General features: G+C 49.2%; 1 protein-coding gene across 2 annotated transcripts in view; it reads right to left on the bottom strand.

Moving 5' to 3' along the window:
- The window catches only part of LOC137521109 (dimethylaniline monooxygenase [N-oxide-forming] 2-like), an 88,932-nt gene that overhangs the window by 18,503 nt on the left and 50,158 nt on the right, over positions 1 to 20,271 (bottom strand). For both annotated transcript variants that reach the window (XM_068239913.1, XM_068239914.1), the window contains exon 6: positions 19,839 to 20,035. In XM_068239913.1, the coding sequence (XP_068096014.1) occupies positions 19,839 to 20,035 (197 nt within the window). The remainder of the gene's footprint in view (positions 1 to 19,838; positions 20,036 to 20,271) is intronic.

Genomic DNA, 20,271 nt, shown 5'->3' with positions numbered 1-20,271 from the left:
TCATTAAACTGTTCCCCATCGCGTTCTTGCACCTCTAATACTGTGGATGACCTTGGCAGGTTTTGTTGCGCTGTATCAAGTGTTACGTATAGAGTGCTGAAGGGAGCCCAATGTTAAACTCGCACCGGGGCCCATAGCTCCATAGCTATGCCACTGCTGGCCAAACAGCAGTAATTAGTAATCAATAAGCAGTAATTATGTGTTGCTGCTGATTACAGTGAAGACTTGCTATAGGCTTCTATTGGGAGTGGTAACATGATTTCTGCTGCTTGGCCAGCAGGTGGTTTTCCTCAGCTCTTCCACCCAGAACTGGATTAAGGCCAATTGGGGCCCTAAGCAAAGTAGCAGATTTGGGCCCCCTCCCTTAACGTGTGTGTGTGTGCGTGTGTGCGTGTGTGCGTGTGTGCGTCAGGTCCACTTTAAGTTCCAGAAGATTGTAGAATGGAGGAGGGGGGAGCACTACATTGTACTGTTGGATAGTTACAAGTAGCTGAGCTCAGTGACCCCAGCTTCTACACAGCTAATAGAGGGGAAACCAAGTTGCCTGTCTGAAGAGAGACACAGACACCTCAGGAGATGAGGTGATTATTTGTCACAGCTCTGCACAGGTTCATTACTTTGGATGCAAAGCAGAGGAGCAGGGCACATCATCAGGCCCCACCCAGACACAGCCTGTCACTGAGCCTGCACTGCTCCTCTTCTGAACTGAATGGAAATCGAAGTGTGCAGCCAAACCATCTCTCCTGTGTCTCCTCCCAGCTGGTTCAGGCAGGTTTTCCTCTTACATAGATTGTTTTAGGTGCCTGTGGTGGTTACCTTCTTTTTAGGGGGGAAAAACGCACACATCAAAAAAGGGCGTCGGGAAAAAAGGGCGCGTGGTGCAAACGATAAACAGTATTATCGTTTATAAAAATATTGTGTAGAATTTCGTTTACAAATAGTGTTTTAAGAATTTATAAATCATTAAATAATGTGTATGAGATCGGCAATTCTTAAAACGTTAATCTTCCCTGTTTCTAAACTGAAACTTATATTTACGTTTGTTAAAAACCCTCCCTGTACCTATCCCTAACCCCTAGACCCCCTGTTGGTGCCTAAACCTAAGACCCCCCTGTTCGTGCCTAAACCTAAGACCCCCCTGGTGGTGCCTAAACCTAAGACCCCCCTGTTGGTGCCTAAACCTAAGACCCCCCTGTTGGTGCCTAAACCTAAGACCCCCCTGGTGGTGCCTAAACCTAAGACCCCCCAGTTGGTGCCTAAACCTAAGACCCCCAGTTGGTGCCTAAACCTAAGACCCCCTGTTGGTGCCTAAACCTAAGACCCCCCAGTTGGTGTCTAAACCTAAGACCCCCCTGGTGGTGCCTAAACCTAAGACCCCCCTGTTGGTGCCTAAACCTAAGACCCCCCTGTTGGTGCCTAAACCTAAGACCCCCCTGTTGGTGCCTAAACCTAAGACCCCCCTGGTGGTGCCTAAACCTAAGACCCCCCTGTTGGTGCCTAAACCTAAGACCCCCCTGTTGGTGCCTAAACCTAAGACCCCCCTGTTGGTGCCTAAACCTAAGACCCCCCTGGTGGTGCCTAAACCTAAGACCCCCCCTGTTGGTGCCTAAACCTAAGACCCCCCTGTTGGTGCCTAAATCTAAGACCCCCCAGTTGGTGCCTAAACCTAAGACCCCCCTGGTGGTGCCTAAACCTAAGACCCCCTATGGATAATAATGTTTTACAAACATTAATAAATAAAAAATTTAAATAAAAAAATGTAAATAATTTTTTTGGGTGGATAATAATGTTTTAGAAATAGTGATTTAGTATCTTTATAAACGTTATTCGTCACGGGCTCATTTTGTAAAGTTAAATCATCACAAGCACAGTTATAAAACCTTAAAAATCTCCGGGCGCCGTTTGTAAAACGTTAATAATCTCCAGCGCCTTTTTTTCCCTGTTCGGCGCCCATTAAACGATATTTATAATGGGAGTGAATGGGGCGCCCTTTTTGTCCACTTGTCTCATGCGCCCAAATCTCCTGCTTCCGGAAAAACAGCTATGAGGAGAGTGGAGGACTCCTGGAGCCATGCTGGACAGGGCCGGATTTGTACTTTTTACCGCCCAAGGCCCACTGTCACCAGCCGCCCCCCTGACCAATAGGAGGTCCACGCCCCCCCCTCCTTTCCCCCAACTTACATACACTTTTTCTCCAAACATACAATCTTAGGGTCCTGACACACCAAAAAGTGTTTTGCTGGTTTTTTTCTTCTTCAAAAAATGCTTCTATTGACTTAAAAACTGCAGCAAAATAGCCGAGATCGCGATTTTTCAAAAAATCATGATCGCTGCAATTTAGCCACGATTTTACCGCATTTTCAATGCAAATTTTATGGAAGCATTTTTAAAAAAACTACCTGCAAAAACGTTTTTTTGGTGTGTCAGGGCCCCTAAAGTGAAGAACCTGAAGCAAAAATAAAAATTAGCTTAGATACTTACCATAGTAGATCCTCCTGGTGCCCACTGTTCCAGTTTTGGGACCCTCTGAGCATGTTCAGACCTCACCACTGCTGCTCGGGACCCTCTTCTTCTTTGAGGCTGCACTTCCATCTGTGTTCAAGTACAATTGTACTGGGCATGCGCAAGTATGAGCCGCAAATTTCCAGTAGCACAAAGCCACTTGTGTATGGCTTTTTCCTTTGTGCACGAGCAGCTTCGTGTTATTGGACTGGGCCAGTACGGTTGTGCTTGTACACAGATAAGAGCATAACCACAAGGAACAAGTGGGTCCCAGGCAGCAGTATGGGTACCCAGAAGACCACTTTCCCCAGTATAGGTAACCATTCCCCCCCTTAGCAGTATAAGTAGCCAGAAGACCCCCCTCTCACCCCTTATGTAGGAGGACAGAGGCACCAGTACTGGAAGCCACAGTATGGGTTAAATGGCCAGGATGGAGAGAGGGTATAGTAGAGAAGAACACATGGATGGGACCGTGCATACTCAGTAGGTGCGCCTGCAGTCCCAGTCGCCAAACTTATGGAGCTACCAGTGGGAAAACGGAGGGGGCCCAGAGAATGCCTTGGGACCTCTCAGGGACTATGGGGGGCTGGAAGGGGCTAAGTAAAAGTACAGTTTTGTTTGTTTTTAAAATTAAGTAAAACCACCACACAATTCTAGAAAATGTAAAGTAAACAAAACACGATTGACACATACCTGAGGCTTCCTTTAGCCCCCTCCTCTCCCCCTATAGTGTTTCTGGCCCCTCAGTTCCTTTAGACTCATCTCCATCTGCTGTTGCCTCACTTAAAAAGCTGCGATTGACCACAGTCACGGCTATGGTGCATGTAATGTACTTGATCATGCTTCCGAGAAGCTAGGCAAGGCAGTCGTGGCCCAGAGCATTCTTCACGTGTGGTTTGGAAAGAATCAGAACCGCGCATGCACAGCATGTTACTGGCTGGGGATGCTGGGCACAGCCGCTGAGCAGCATGATTGAGGAGACATTGCGCACACAGGACATTACATGCACCATAGCTGCGACTCAGGCCAATTGCAACTTTTTAAGAGGGGTACCAGTTATATGATAGAGTCCAAAGGAACACTATGGGGGGCAAGAAGAAGCCCCAGGTATGTAAATCATGTTTGTGTTGCTGTTTTTAGGTCTCATTTTAAACCTGATGAGTTCAGCACAAGCACAGAGAGAGTTAATCTTTATCAACTTACACTGCCCGGGTCCCCTCCTCCACTGAATCATAAATGTCCTCTCACAGCTGGATGCGAGGCCAGGACCTTTTCACTTTTCACTATCACATTGTAGCTGAACGCTAAGCTGAACTCCTTTCCTCTCGCTGTGCTTCAGCTGGCCGAGACACAGACACAAGCACGGGAGAGGCAGCGGGGGTGGGGCAGCTCAACACTGACTGACTCCTCTATAGAGAATGACAGCGAGCAGGGATGCAGTGATACAGCCAATGCTCCTCTCCTGTCATATTGGCAAAGCTGCATTCTCTTTGCCCTGTCTGTAGCCGCCGCTGCTGTACACAGACATGCTTCTGTGTGTGCAGACTAGAGCAGAGCAGGGGAGGGGGCGGGAGCGGCTGCTACTGACAAGCAATGTTATCCCTCATCTCCGTGGAACAGTGTGGTCGGCTTTGGGGACACACACACGAGTTTGACTGCCTTGTTGGAACCCGCCCCTTCCTTGGCTCCGCCCTAGTCACGGGCCTCCCAGGCCTTTCCACAAATCCGGCCCTGATGCTGGATGCTGCACTTTACTCTCCTGCAAGCCTTTGCACTAGTGATGTCCGGTTCATGAGTTATTGGTTCATTTGAACCGGTTCTTTCCTGTGAATCGAGTGATCCGACTCATCACACTGAACCGAATCAGTTTAGTGGATGTGTCAGGAACTGCAGCTGCACAGGGTCCTTTTCCACTGCAAAATGCTTTTGCTCAATTTTGATGTGCATTTTCTATGCGTTTACATTTTTCTAATTGGCAAGTGTTGTCTTGATTTTTTAAAATAGATACTAGTGGTTAAATCAATACAAAACACAAAGTGTTTTCATACGTTCCTAAACTTTACATTGAAACGCAAAACGCATCATAATAGCGCAGAAATGCGTTTGCGTTTTTTTAAAAATTGGAACGCAGCAGTGGAAAAGGCCACCCAGGATTATTATTTTAAACAGGCTGCACTTAGGGCCCTTTTTCTGCATTTCAACGCAAAATTGATACTTTGCGTTAACCAAGGTAAAATGGAAGTCCATAGACTTTCATTTTACGTTTCACACTTGACGCTGCGTTTCGATGCATTGCGGCACGACGCACCCGGGACATTTTTATCGTCGGGAGCTGGCGTTTTCCCGTTGGTTTAATTAATTACTACCGCCGCTGATTGTGTCGCACCGCAGCATCCCGTCGACACGCCGCAGGCTATTCAACGCGTGCAGGAAATGGCTCCTGCACGCGTTAATGTGAAAGAGGCCTTAAGAATCAGCAAATGCATGCGTTTTGCGATTTTGGTAAAAACGCTGCTAGTGGAAAAGGGCCCACACACACACAGCTGAAAGAGGAACTCCAGCCTAAACAAACATACTGTCATTAGAGTTGGGCCGAACCTCCGATTTTAGGTTCGCGAACCGGGTTCGCGAACTTTCGCGGAAGGTTCGGTTCGCGTTAAAGTTCGCGAACCGCAATAGACTTCAATGGGGATGCGAACTTTGAAAAAAAAAAAAAATTATGCTGGCCACAAAAGTGATGGAAAAGATGTTTCAAGGGGTCTAACACCTGGAGGGGGGCATGGCGGAGTGGGATACACGCCAAAAGTCACCGGGAAAAATCTGGATTTGACGCAAAGCAGCGTTTTAAGGGCAGAAATCACATTGAATGCTAAATGACAGGCCTAAAGTGCTTTAAAACATCTTGCATGTGTATACATCAATCAGGGAGTGTAATTAAGGTACTGCTTCACACTGACACACCAAACTCCACTGAACAGAACAGGTATGCAGTGGCGGGTTCACTGAACAGAACAGGTATGCAGTGGCGGGTCCACTGAACAGGTATACAGTGGCGGGTCCACTGAACAGAACAGGTATGCAGTGGCGGGTTCACTAAACAGGTATACAGTGGCGGGTCCACTGAACAGAACAGGTATGCAGTGGTGGGTTCACAGAACAGGTATGCAGTGGCAGGATCAATGAACAGGTATGCAGTGGCAGGATCAATGAACAGGTATGCAGTGGCAGGATCAATGAACAGGTATGCAGTGGCAGGATCAATGAACAGGTATGCAGTGGCAGGATCAATGAACAGGTATGCAGTGGCAGGATCAATGAACAGGTATGCAGTGGCAGGATCAATGAACAGGTATGCAGTGGCAGGATCAATGAACAGGTATGCAGTGGCAGGATCAATGAACAGGTATGCAGTGGCAGGATCAATGAACAGGTATGCAGTGGCAGGATCAATGAACAGGTATGCAGTGGCAGGATCAATGAACAGGTATGCAGTGGCAGGATCAATGAACAGGTATGCAGTGGCAGGATCAATGAACAGGTATGCAGTGGCAGGATCAATGAACAGGTATGCAGTGGCAGGATCACTGAACAGGTATGCAGTGGCAGGATCAATGAACAGGTATGCAGTGGCAGGATCAATGAACAGGTATGCAGTGGCAGGATCAATGAACAGGTATGCAGTGGCAGGATCAATGAACAGGTATGCAGTGGCAGGATCAATGAACAGGTATGCAGTGGCAGGATCAATGAACAGGTATGCAGTGGCAGGATCAATGAACAGGTATGCAGTGGCAGGATCAATGAACAGGTATGCAGTGGCAGGATCACTGAACAGGTATGCAGTGGCAGGATCACTGAACAGGTATGCAGTGGCAGGATCAATGAACAGGTATGCAGTGGCAGGATCAATGAACAGGTATGCAGTGGCAGGATCAATGAACAGGTATGCAGTGGCAGGATCACTGAACAGGTATGCAGTGGCAGGATCAATGAACAGGTATGCAGTGGCAGGATCAATGAACAGGTATGCAGTGGCAGGATCAATGAACAGGTATGCAGTGGCAGGATCAATGAACAGGTATGCAGTGGCAGGATCAATGAACAGGTATGCAGTGGCAGGATCAATGAACAGGTATGCAGTGGCAGGATCAATGAACAGGTATGCAGTGGCAGGATCAATGAACAGGTATGCAGTGGCAGGATCAATGAACAGGTATGCAGTGGCAGGATCAATGAACAGGTATGCAGTGGCAGGATCACTGAACAGGTATGCAGTGGCAGGATCAATGAACAGGTATGCAGTGGCAGGATCAATGAACAGGTATGCAGTGGCAGGATCAATGAACAGGTATGCAGTGGCAGGATCAATGAACAGGTATGCAGTGGCAGGATCAATGAACAGGTATGCAGTGGCAGGATCAATGAACAGGTATGCAGTGGCAGGATCAATGAACAGGTATGCAGTGGCAGGATCAATGAACAGGTATGCAGTGGCAGGATCAATGAACAGGTATGCAGTGGCAGGATCACTGAACAGGTATGCAGTGGCAGGATCAATGAACAGGTATGCAGTGGCAGGATCAATGAACAGGTATGCAGTGGCAGGATCAATGAACAGGTATGCAGTGGCAGGATCAATGAACAGGTATGCAGTGGCAGGATCAATGAACAGGTATGCAGTGGCAGGATCAATGAACAGGTATGCAGTGGCAGGATCAATGAACAGGTATGCAGTGGCAGGATCAATGAACAGGTATGCAGTGGCAGGATCAATGAACAGGTATGCAGTGGCAGGATCACTGAACAGGTATGCAGTGGCAGGATCAATGAACAGGTATGCAGTGGCAGGATCAATGAACAGGTATGCAGTGGCAGGATCAATGAACAGGTATGCAGTGGCAGGATCACTGAACAGGTATGCAGTGGCAGGATCAATGAACAGGTATGCAGTGGCAGGATCAATGAACAGGTATGCAGTGGCAGGATCAATGAACAGGTATGCAGTGGCAGGATCAATGAACAGGTATGCAGCCAGGGACAAGTTAAGCCTAACTAATCTTTCCCTATGAGAGACTGCAGCAGCTCGCCCTACTCTAACTAATGCAGGCACACGAGTGGCCACGGCCGCCGCTGCCTGCCTATATAAGGGGGGGTGGGGCTCCAGGGGCTAGTGTAGCCTAATTGGCTACACTGGGCCTGCTGACTGTGATGTAGAGGGTCAAAGTTGACCCTCAGTGCATTATGGGGCGAACCGCAATGGGGCGAACTTTTCCGCAATAAAGTTCGCGTGCGGTACCCGCACGCGAACCACCTAGGTTCGCGCGAACCAGGTTCGCCGGCGAACCGTTCGGCCCAACTCTAACTGTCATTAAGTTACATTAGTTATGTTAATTAAATAATCGCTTACCCACACTGTTTTAAAAGAACAGGCAAATGTTTGATTTCATGATGGCAGCCATCTTTTTGGTTGAAAGGAGGTGACAGGGAGCATGAGACACAGTTCCAACTGTGCTGTGTCCTGAGCACCTCTCCCAGTTGCTAGGCAACGTGAACAACAACATAGGAAATCCCATCATGCTCTGCACAGCATCAGGGAAAAAAAGCCTGGGCAGTTTTCTTTGATGGGTGGAGCTTAGTTAAAAATGCAGCTAAAAATGATGCTTTGGTAAGAAAAACAAAGTTCTAATGCTGTGAAACTGTTAAAGGATACCACAGCCCAAAGGCTGTGGTAAAATCAAAGTTGCAATGTGGAGGGAAAGAAAGATACATACTTACCGCTTCCCTCGTTCCCTGCCGATGGGTCCCGCTCATCTGTTACAGCTCCCGGTACCGACCCGACTCTCCTGACCCTTCACCCGGACGTACTGTGCTGCGCATGCGCAGTATGTCACTATACTCTTCGCTTCTGCCGTCGCATCGTGACGGCAGAAGTACGGACACTCCCCCGCCTCCTCCTCTCCCAGCGTGTGCGCTCCAATCTAAAGCTAGCGTGACATGCTAGCTGGAGTTCGCACTGGGACAATCGATGTGGAGAGAGCGGAGGGGGGAATAAGTTAAAAAAAACCACACTGCCGGCTGGAGGGAGCGAGTGAGTGGGCGGGCGAGTGGGCGGGCAGGCAGCGAGTGGGCGGCGAGCAGGCAGCGGCAGTACAGCCCAAGCATTCTGTACATAGATGCAATGACATCTATGGTACAGCAAGAAAATTATACCCACATTTATCTCTGCATATGTGCATGTATATACACACATGTATATACATGCACATATGCAGAGATAAATGTGGGGATAATTTTCTTGCTGTACCATAGATGTCATTGCATCTATGTACAGAATGCTTGGGCTGTACTGCCGCTGCCTGCTCGCCGCCCACTCGCTGCCTGCCCGCCCACTTGCCGCCCACTCACTCGCTCCCTCCCTCACTCGCTCCCTCCCTCCAGCCGGCAGTGTGGTTTTTTTTTAACTTATTCCCCCTCCGCTCTCTCCACATCGATTGTCCCAGTGCGAACTCCAGCTAGCATGTCACGCTAGCTTTAGATTGGAGCGCACACGCTGGGAGAGGAGGACGCGGGGGAGTGTCCGTACTTCTGCCGTTACGATGCGACGGCAGAAGCGAAGAGTATAGTGACATACTGCGCATGCGCAGCACAGTATGTCCGGGTGAAGGGTCAGGAGAGTCGGGTCGGTACCGGGAGCTGTAACAGATGAGCGGGACCCATCGGCAGGGAACGAGGGAAGCGGTAAGTATGTATCTTTCTTTCCCTCCACATTGCAACTTTGATTTTACCACAGCCTTTGGGCTGTGGTATCCTTTAAAGAAACACCAAGCCTTTTCAGTTCTGCTAAGTAGATTTTTAGTCCGGAGGTTCACTTTAAGGAGAAGGAGCCAGGAGGAGGAATAATAGATGTCTGGGCCAATTAGCAGGGGAGGGGAGTGACTAGCAACCAGATACTGCTAGCTACATCCTCCCCAGTGAAATGAATCAAATGATTTGGTTCATGATCCGGTTCTTTTTAATGAATTGAATCGAATTAATCGATTCATTGAAAAGAGCGGGACTTCCCATCACTACTTTGCACGGTGGTGTCTGGACGGGGATTGGGGGGCGTGCCCAGCTCACTCGGCTGCCTCTGTCTTTTTCATTGGCAAAGAGAGGCTCCAAAAAGAAAGAGATTTACTGATTGGTGGGCGGGAGAATCAGAAGAAGAAGTCTGTGAATTTTTTTTAGCTCAGCTGCTCGGAGACAAACCTGTGTACGCAGGGGCGCTACAATTATGGCAAGGAACTCTTTTTTTTTTTTAGGCGGACACCTGTCCCAAAAGGACAGGCAGTATGGATACTTACTTTAGTGTAATGAACAGGCTGCCTGTCGAAATCTAGACGTTTGGCAATCCTGATGGGGCCCTAAGCAGATGCTTGAGGTGCCTGGTTGATAATCATTGACAGCAAAAGACTTTGTGCAATCATGACTATAATACAGGCTGCCTTTTTGAATGTACCTACAACCATCACAGTCCATGCAGGTAAACTAAACATGCCTTTCTTTGACACATTCTTTCCCTTACATCTATCCCAGCTGAACTCACTGCTTACGAATAAGTACCCCAAATTAAAACCTCTCCTGGCCGCCATATGGGGGTAACTCCGCACCATTTTTGAAATTATGGGGTCTCTCCTCAACAAATGCCAGTGTTGGTTGAGGATTTCTTTTATTTTGTTAAAATGTGCCACAAAAGAGGTCACTATGCGTGAGACACTGACCTCGCCAGCAGTGGCTGGCCAGAGGCCAGTGGTCAGCCAAAGGCTTGTCACCAAATGGATTTTTGTCCTTTTTAATCAGACTCAGCCTATCCCTGGCCAATGCCCTATGATAGGCTGCAATGACAATCCTGTTGTAGTACCCCCTTGTACATAACCTAGCTCTCAGCTCACCCGCTTCTTTTTTAAAATCCATTGGCAGTCATGCATTGTCAGCTGCCTGGAGAGCCAATGGGCGACTTCCTTGCAGAGGTGGGTGGTAACAATAGTGCATTTATCTATACAGCGTAGAGATACTTCCTGAACAGCACACTTCACTTGCTATAGATCCTTCCTGCACGGTCCAGTCTGTGTGGCTTCCAGACTTGAAATCCAATGAAGTAGTCGACCAGAAGTGAAGATTTTCAATTTTCTGTTTAATTCACAAAGCCAGTGAATATACAGCCATCACCCGGTGTTGATATCCGGTGTAAGTATAGCTCCCAGGTATAAGTAGCTCTCAGATGCACACAGCGCTGTATGGCACACTTGTCGACAAACTGCACTCGACAAAGAGCGGGAGATTACTTGAAATGGTGACTGTCCATTGTACTTTACTGCCCAGCTGCAATGTAGACACACTCATTTCCAAGTGTGCCATACAGCGCTGTGAGCATCTGAGAGCTACTTATACCTGAGAGCTATACTTACACCTGATATCAACACCGGGTGATGGCTGTATATTTACTGTCTTTGTAAATTAAACAGAAACTTGAAAATCTTCACTGCTGGTGGACTACTTCATTGAAACTATACAGCGTGGCATCCTGGGCATGCTCCTGAGGAGTTGCAGATGACGACATAACTAGGGGCGTAGCAATAGGGGGTGCAGAGGTAGCCACCGCATGGGGGCCCTTGGGCTAGAGGGGCCCAGAGAGCCCACCCTCAACCACAGTATTAGCTCTTTATTGGTCTTATGCTGATAGTATTCACTTCTATAGATGATTAGAATAGCAGTGATCATTAACATACTGTTTCCCATCCCTTTCTTGCACCTCTGACAATGTGGTTGTCCTTGATTGGTTTTGGTGTGGCGTATCAATTGTTATGTATAGAGAGCTTGGGGGGCCCCAATGCAAAACTTGCACTGGGGCCCACAGCTTCTTAGCTACGCCACTGGACAGAACTAGTTGAGCTAAGGGCATTGCGCATTGTGGGGTGACAGAGGTTCCTAAATGTGATTGTAAGTGAATGGGTAGCACAGTTCCCAGCCACCTGAATGGCCAAAACATGGGGTAGAGCACATTAAAACTATGTGTGATAATATAGTGCCAATCTATGTGAGTGCACATTTTTAACATTATTAAACTCTACACTATAGTGGCTCAGTTCATGAAACTGTGCAAGCAAGACCACTGATGGAGATACTGGCTAAGCTGGGGGAGGCCTAGATGACCCCAAAGCGCTGTTGACTCAATCTCATAGTGGGTCTATGTAATGGGTGCCCCTTCCTATACGTTGAGGTGGTGGTGTCACTTTAAGTCCTAAGGATCGTCCTTGCTGCACGATCTTGGTCATGGACTTTTGAAATTGTCTTTGTACTAATACTGTGATACAGTGGACTCATGTAGATCGCTAATGTATTTGTATTCGTTTTTATAGTATATTTTGAGTATTGAAGCACACCACTGATTAGTGTACATTGTTATTCACCATGTTGATAATATCGGTTAGTGCTCAGACCATACACTGCACACTGCATCAAATTGGTTCTACACAGCTGTTGTCCTAGAAAGAAGTCTCTTCTAAAGGCGATGTAAAAGAAAACCTGCAAACTAGAGGCCTGCGCAGGTTTAATTTTTCAGACACGCACCCGACCTGCACCCGCAACCCGCTTTCTGGCGAATCTGGCACCCGCATCCAACCCGCTTAGCAGCGATCAGGGGACAAGTGTATCTTGCTTACAGTCAAGCATGGTGGTGAAAATAATCATGGTGTGGGGCTGCGTGAGTGCTGCTGGCACTGGGGACCTAAAGTTTATTGAAGAAGCCATAAAAGCCAATATGTACTGAAGAAGAACATGATCTCCTACCATTGGAAATTGGGCCGCAGAACAGCATTCAAACATGATTAATGACCCCAAACACACCTTCAAGAGGACTGGACCACTGTCTTGCTAAAGAAACTGAGGGTGACAGAACAGGCATGGGCAAACTTTGCCCTCCAGCTGTTAAGGAACTACAAGTCCCACAATGCATTTGCCTTTATGAGTCATGACTGTGGCTGCAAGACTCCTGCAATGCATTGTGGGACTTGTAGTTCCTTAACAGCTGGAGGGCCAAGTCTGCACATGCCTGTGCTAGACCTAAATCCTATTGAGCATCTGTAGGGCAGCTTCATCATGGAGGATTGCCACTGAAAGAGGATTCCAGTGGCAAGCTATGAAGCTCTAGAAAACTCCACACCTAAGAGAGTTAAGGAAATGCTGGAAAATAATGGTGGGCACACAAAATATTGACACTTTGAGCACAGATTTGATACGCTTCACTTAGGGGTGTGCTGACTTTTGTTCCCAGTGGTTTAGACATTGATGGCTGCGAGATTTGGCATGCCCAGGGAGCTGCTGACCATCTTCTATACTGCCACCATAGAATCCATCCTCTGCTCCTCAGTCATTGTCTGGTATGCTGGCGCAACGGCCAGTGATGCGGAGAAGATCATCGGATCTCATCTTCCACCTCTCGATCTCCTCCACTCCGCTAGGCAGCCACTACTTCAAGCTCCTCCCGTTGGGCCGTCGCCGCATGGTTATACCATCCAAAACCACCAGGCGGAAGAACACCTTCTTCCCCCAAGGCTACTGAACTCCAACCTCCCCCTGTCTGGCCTGCATACCAGCGTGCTCTAGCTGGGTTGGTCAGCCGCTCCCCGCCGCTGCCTGCCTTGGCTTATCCAAATGGACTTGGGGCCATTACCTGCATCTTTATTATTATCATTATTATTTACTGCTGTATTTGCACAGCAGTGTAATGGCCGTTACAAACTGACTACTGCATTTCAAATTGTACGTGTTGTGCGTCTGTCTTATACTCTATGCCATGTGTACCACAAATAATTCCGATTACAGCTCTTGCTGTACTTGGCAAACTAAAGTGATTCTGATTCTGAGATGAGATTTTTTTTTTTATAGAACAGATACACTGTTATATAAGCTGTACACTAACTACGTTCTATCAAAGTATCAATGGCGTAGGGCCCGCGGTCGCAACGGTCGCCATGGCAACCGGGCCCGGCTCCTGAGGAGGCGGGGGAGGGGCCCGGGGGGCCCATGTCCATTTAGAGGGCCATGCGGCCCGTGCGCGCTATTGGGAGGGGGGAGTCGCAGCCGCGGGGAGGGCAGCCCGACCTGGAAGCAGTGTGTGTATCAGCTTCTATGCAGAGAGGAGATCAGTGGCGATTGGAACAGCCGGGGAGAGGAAGGGAGGGAGAGGTCGGGCTGCCCTCCCCGCGGCTGCGGCTCCCCCCTCCATTATGGGGGGGGGCACCTACCTACCTTATCCTGGGGGGCATCTACCTACCTAATCTATCCTGGGGGGGCAACTACCTACCTAACCTATCCTGGGGGGGCAGCTACCTACCTAACCTATCCTGGGGGGGCAGCTACCTAATCTAACCTATCCTGGGGGGGCAGCTGCCTAACCTATCCTGGGGGGCAGCTACCTACTCTAACCTATCCTGGGAGGCAGCTACCTACTCTAACCTATCCTGGGGGCAGCTACCTACTCTAACCTATCCTGGGGGGCAGCTACCTAATTTACCCTGGGGGGCAGCTACCTAATCTATCCTGGAGGGGCAGCTACCTAATCTATCCTGGGGGGGCAGCTACCTAATCTAACCTGGGGGGCAGCTACCTAATCTAACCTATACTGGGGGGCAGCTACCTAATCTAACCTATACTGGGGGGCAGCTACCTAATCTATCCTGGGGGCAGCTACCTAATTTAACCTATCCTGGGGGGAAGCTACCTAATCTATCCTGGGGGGCAGCTACCTAATTTGGCAGTTGGCTGATGGTGTAATGGTTAAGGGCTCTGCCTCTGACACAGGAGACCAGGGTTCGAATCTCGGCTCTGCCTGTTCAGTAAGCCAGCACTAATTCAGTAGGAGACCTTTGGCAAGTCTCCCTTACACTGCTACTGCCAATAGAGCGCGCCCTAGTGGCTGCTGCTCTGCTCTGGCGCTTTGAGTCCGCAAGGAGAAAAGCGCAATATAAATGTTATTTGTCTTGTCTTGTCTTGTCTAATTTAACCTATACTGGGGGGCACCTACCTAATCTAACCTATACTGGGGGGCACCTACCTAATCTAACCTATCCTGGGGGCACCTACCTAATCTATCCTGGGGGCAGCTACCTAATCTATCCTGGGGGGAAGCTACCTAATCTATCCTGGGGGGAAGCTACCTAATCTATCCTGGGGGGCAGCTACCTAATCTAACCTATACTGGGGGGCACCTACCTAATCTAACCTGTAATGGGGGGCACCTACCTGCGCGCGCCGCGGCAAAAAATGGGCGTGACCATGCGGTGAGTGGGCGTGGCCATGGGTGGGGCCAAATGTACATGAACTTAGCAGCGGTGTAAGCTACGGATAACGGGCCTGCCCATCGAAATATTGGACGGAGCCCCCTGTCCTTTATTTCGATCATTTACAATCAGTATAGGCATAGATCAAAGATGTATACGCACATACAATTTTGATTGGTCAATCACTGACCCCCAATTTCCCACTCCCGTGCAGTAAGTGGGCCAACAGACAATGAATTTTATGAACAGAGCTAAAATTGGCTAATCAAAATTGTATGTGCGTACCAGGCTTTACAGCTAATACTGTACATACTGAAAGTAGCAGGGATCAGCATACAATACAGCTGGTTTACAATCAATAAAGGCACAGAGTAACACCTTACACTGTACACACTGGAGGTAAATCAGCACACAGTGCAAGCACTAGAGAACAGCGTATACTGTACATACTGTAGGCAGCAGAATTCAGCGCACTGCAGCTAGCGTGCCAAAAATATGACGATCACGTTGTGCGGCGTGCTTATCGCGCCGCACCAAAAAATGGGTGGGCCATGGACCAGAATATAGGTGTGGTAACGGGTGGAGACAAATTTACATGAACCTAGCAATGGTGGGACATCAGATTAGGACAGTGGTGGCGAACCTTTTGGAGGCCGAGTGCCCAAACTGCAACCCAAAAGTCACTTACCGGTATCTATCGCAAAGTGGCAACAGCAATTTAAACTAAATACTGTACAAACGTTTTAACTCATACATGAACATTATGGAAAATCCAAGTTGAAAATAAACTGTGAAGATAAACAATTTCATCCATCCTACTCCTGAAAAATGTATTCAATTTTTTAGAACCTCCCAGTTTTATTTTCTGTTTTAAAACGCTAAAAAAGTAGGTTTAATGCGATTGTCTCATATGATAAGGATTCAGCTTTTCCCATAGTCTCGCAGTTAGCAATCATGTGACCCCCAACAAGACATATTCAGCAATCATGAGGCCCCCAACAAATCAGGAGGCCCCCAACAAGACAAATTCAGCAATCATGAGGCCTCCAACAAATCATGAGGCCCCCAACAAGACAAATTCAGCAATCATGAGGCCCCCAACAAGACAAATTCAGCAGTCATGAGGCACATAAATAGACAGCATTTCACATAAATAGGCAGAATGCCCCCTTAATATGGTAGCCCCCCCAAGTTAGGTAGCGAGTGACAGGGACCCCCAGGTTAGCTAGTGAGTGACAGGCGCCTCCAGTTAGGTAGTGAGTGACAGGGACCCCGATAGTGAGTGACAGGGAGCACCTTTAGGTAGTGAGTGAGTGCCAGGGAGCCCCTTTAGGCAGTGAGTGAGTGACAGGAAGCCCCTTTAGGCAGTGAGTGAGTGCCAGGGAGCCCCTTTAGGCAGTGAGTGAGTGACAGGAAACCCCTTTAGGCAGTGAGTGAGTGACAGGGAGCCCCTTTAGGGAGTGAGTGAGTGACAGGGAGCCCCTTTAGGGAGTGAGTGAGTGACAGGGAGGCCCTTTAGGGAGTGAGTGAGTGCCAGGGAGCCCCTTTAGGGAGTGAGTGCGTGCCAGGGAGCCCCTTTAGGGAGTGAGTGCGTGCCAGGGAGCCCCTTTAGGGAGTGAGTGCGTGCCAGGGAGCCCCTTTAGGGAGTGCGTGCCAGGGAGCCCCTTTAGGGAGTGAGTGAGTGACAGGGAGCCCCTTTAGGGAGTGAGTGACAGGGAGCCCCTTTAGGGAGTGAGTGAGTGACAGGGAGCCCCTTTAGGGAGTGAGTGCGTGCCAGGGAGCCCCTTTAGGGAGTGAGTGCGTGCCAGGGAGCCCCTTTAGGGAGTGGGTGCGTGCCAGGGAGCCCCTTTAGGGAGTGGGTGCGTGCCAGGGAGCCCCTTTAGGGAGTGAGTGAGTGACAGGGAGCTCCTTTAGGGAGTGAGTGCGTGCCAGGGAGCCCCTTTAGGGAGTGGGTGCGTGCCAGGGAGCCCCTTTAGGGAGTGGGTGCGTGCCAGGGAGCCCCTTTAGGGAGTGAGTGAGTGACAGGGAGCCCCTTTAGGGAGTGAGTGAGTGACAGGGAGCCCCTTTAGGGAGTGAGTGAGTGACAGGGAGCCCCTTTAGGGAGTGAGTGAGTGACAGGGAGCCCCTTTAGGGAGTGAGTGCGTGCCAGGGAGCCCCTTTAGGGAGTGGGTGCGTGCCAGGGAGCCCCTTTAGGGAGTGAGTGAGTGACGGGGAGCCCCTTTAGGGAGTGAGTGAGTGCCAGGGAGCCCCTTTAGGGAGTGAGTGCGTGCCAGGGAGCCCCTTTAGGGAGTGAGTGCCAGGGAGCCCCTTTAGGGAGTGAGTGCCAGGGGAGCCCCTTTAGGGAGTGAGTGAGTGACAGGGAGCCCCTTTAGGGAGTGAGTGAGTGACAGGTAGCCCCTTTAGGGAGTGAGTGACAGGGAGCCCCTTTAGGCAGTGAGTGAGTGACAGGGAGCCCCTTTAGGGAGTGAGTGAGTGACAGGGAGCCCCTTTAGGCAGTGAGTGAGTGACAGGGAGCCCCTTTAGGGAGTGAGTGCGTGCCAGGGAGCCCCTTTAGGGAGTGCGTGCCAGGGAGCCCCTTTAGTGAGTGAGTGACAGGGAGGCCCCCCCTCTAGCCGCCGCCGCTCCCCCCCTACCTCTCAGCAGACCTCAGGATCAGCGGCGACCCGACCAGATGTACGAGCGGGCGCTGGGTCCTAGCGCATATCAGTGCGGGCGCTGGGTCCTAGCGCCCGCACGATTGGTCGCCGGCTCGCCGCCTGATCCTGAGGTCTGAGACTGTCAGTGACGCGGCGGCTGGAGGGAGCCGCTGAGTCTTGACAGAGGGGGCGGCCGGGCGGAGATCCGTGGCACCCCAGGAAAGATTGGGGGCACGTGCCCCCCTAAAACAGGGCTAGCGACGCCCCTGCTGGGGGGACCTATAGCTGGCTATAGGGATTCGGATATGTGTGTGCGTCGGGTGTTGCCTGGGGAGGGGGGGGCTGTTGTTGCCGGAGGGCCCACATCCAGATTCCGCATCGGGGCCCAGAGGTTTGTAGCTACGCCACTGCAAAGTATCATATCCTCAGTGTTATCACATGAAACAATATAATAAAATACTTACAACAATGGCCCGTATGAAACTATCTTTTTCACCTGAATTATCTCCTAGGAGATAATTTTCATATTCTCTTTTAAATTACTTTTCAGAATTTTATAATTGAAAAAGTACCAAAAAGTAGGTGAAAAAGTGCTATCAAAATTATTTTGAGCATTTTCTTGCTTGCTGGTGGATTAACCTGCTGAGCGGTCTGGACGAGCTCAGCTCGTCCAACACCGCCAGAGGCTGCCGCTCAGGCCCTGCTGGGCCGATTTCCACCAAATAAAAAGCAGCACACGCAGCCGGCACTTTGCCAGCCGCGTGTGCTGCCTGATCGCCGCTGCAGCGCGGCGATCCGCCGCGTGCAGCGGCGAAAGAGGGTCCCCCCAGCCGCCCGAGCCCAGCGTAGCCGGAACAAACAGTTCCGGCCAGCGCTAAGGGCTGGATCGGAGGCGGCTGACGTCAGGACGTCGGCTGACGTCCATGACGTCACTCCGCTCGTCGCCATGGCGACGAGGGAAGCGAAACACGGAGGGCCGCTCATTGCGGCCTTCCGTGTTATTCCTTGCCGCCGGAGGCGATCGGAAGATCGCCTCCGGAGCGCCCTCTAGTGGACTTTCATGCAGCCAACTTTCAGTTGGCTGCATGAAATAGTTTTTTTTTAATTTAAAAAAAACCCTCCCGCAGCCACCCTGGCGATTTAATCAGAACGCCAGGGTGGTTAAAAGGTATTTTATGACAAGATGTAAAAATATCACCTAGGAGAAAACTCAGGAGAAAAAGTGAATTGCATATGGGAGAATGTGACAGGTATACTCATTTTTGTGGAAGCAGAGAAACATGTTTAAAGAGAATCTGTATTGTTAAAATCGCACAAAAGTAAACATATCAGTGTGTTTTCGCCGCTCCCCGCCGCATTAAATGTAGTCAAAAACAGTTTTAAAAAGTTTGTTTGTAAACAAACAAAATTGCCACCAAAACCGGAAGTAGGTTGATGTACAGTATGTCCACACATAGAAAATACAGCCATACACAAGCAGGCTGTATACAGCATTCCTTTTGAATCTCAAGAGATCATTTGTGTGTTTCTTTCCCCCTGCAGCTCTTATCCACTGAAGAGTGAGAGGCTGATTGTTTCTTCCTGCAGACCGCTTTGCCCGGTGTCTGTAATTCCTCAGTATGTGACTCATTTCACAACAGAGGAGTATTTATCCAGCTTGTAAAAGATAAGGGAGCAGAGAAAAGCTGGCTAATGTAAATAACACACACACACACACACACACACACACACACACACACACACACACACACACGGGAGTGTGCATAGAGGGGGCCTGGTGGGGGGCGTGCATCACAGATCCACAACACTGAAGTTGGCAGCCTTCCAGACACAGGGTGACAAGTCCGACACACAGGGCCGGGCCGAGGCATAGGCTGGAGAGGCTCCAGCCTCAGGGCGCAGTGTAGGAGGGGGCACAGAATTCATTCAGCTGTCATTCCTAATCATGTATGAAGCAGAGAGAAATAAGAAAAGGGGATACATAGCAGTGACTGCAAGCCAGATAACTAGATATTAAGGTGTTGGGGAGGTTTTGGGCCCTGTGGCCCTCTTAGTCTAATAGCAATCAGTGTGTGACGGCTGGGGTGGGAGGGATGGAGGGGCGCACTTTGGTGTCTCAGCCTTGGGTGCTGGAGGACCTTGTCCCGCCTCTGCCGACACAGGAAAGATAAGCTGATTTATTACAGAGATGGTGATAGTAGAAAGTGCTGCAGTAAGCCAGAGCACATTAGAACAGGTTAAGGAACTTATAGGATGGTAGAAAACAGGATGACATTTTTGTTACAGAGTCTCTTTAAGGCGGGGAGGAAGGGGAATAGGATAGCTGGTACATAGATCAAGTCTTTTTCATGCCATTAAATAAAAGTTTATGTGACATTACCCTTCAGGCTGTATAGTGTACAGTTCATGGTTGAATCGATTGTTCATGTGATTTTTTACCATCCATCTACCCACAGCTGGTGGTACTAAACTTTCTATCCAGTGCTTGTAACGACAGTTTATGAACAAATCGATTGGGTAGCCTTCATTCCCAATACGTGGTATCACCCATACACCATGTCTTGTTGTAAGGTATACCTAAAAAAAAATGAATTTACAAAATTATTTGAAATATTTGTAGAAAAAGTATGAAACCCCAAAAGGAGCTGAACTGTGCAGTTCTATAAAGAAACTTAGAATTCAGTTTATGAGAGAACCCAGAATTTGCTGGCACACTAAAGTTCAAGTCAAATAAAAATAAAATAATATTAAAAATAAATAAAAAAAAATTCTAGAGAAAGGCGGCTCACCCTGCTGCCGCAGAAACTCTGGGG

Source organism: Hyperolius riggenbachi, chromosome 6 (assembly GCF_040937935.1).
Source record: "Hyperolius riggenbachi isolate aHypRig1 chromosome 6, aHypRig1.pri, whole genome shotgun sequence".
NCBI classification, from domain to species: domain Eukaryota; kingdom Metazoa; phylum Chordata; class Amphibia; order Anura; family Hyperoliidae; genus Hyperolius; species Hyperolius riggenbachi.
This window is presented reverse-complemented; position numbering and strand designations above follow the sequence as displayed.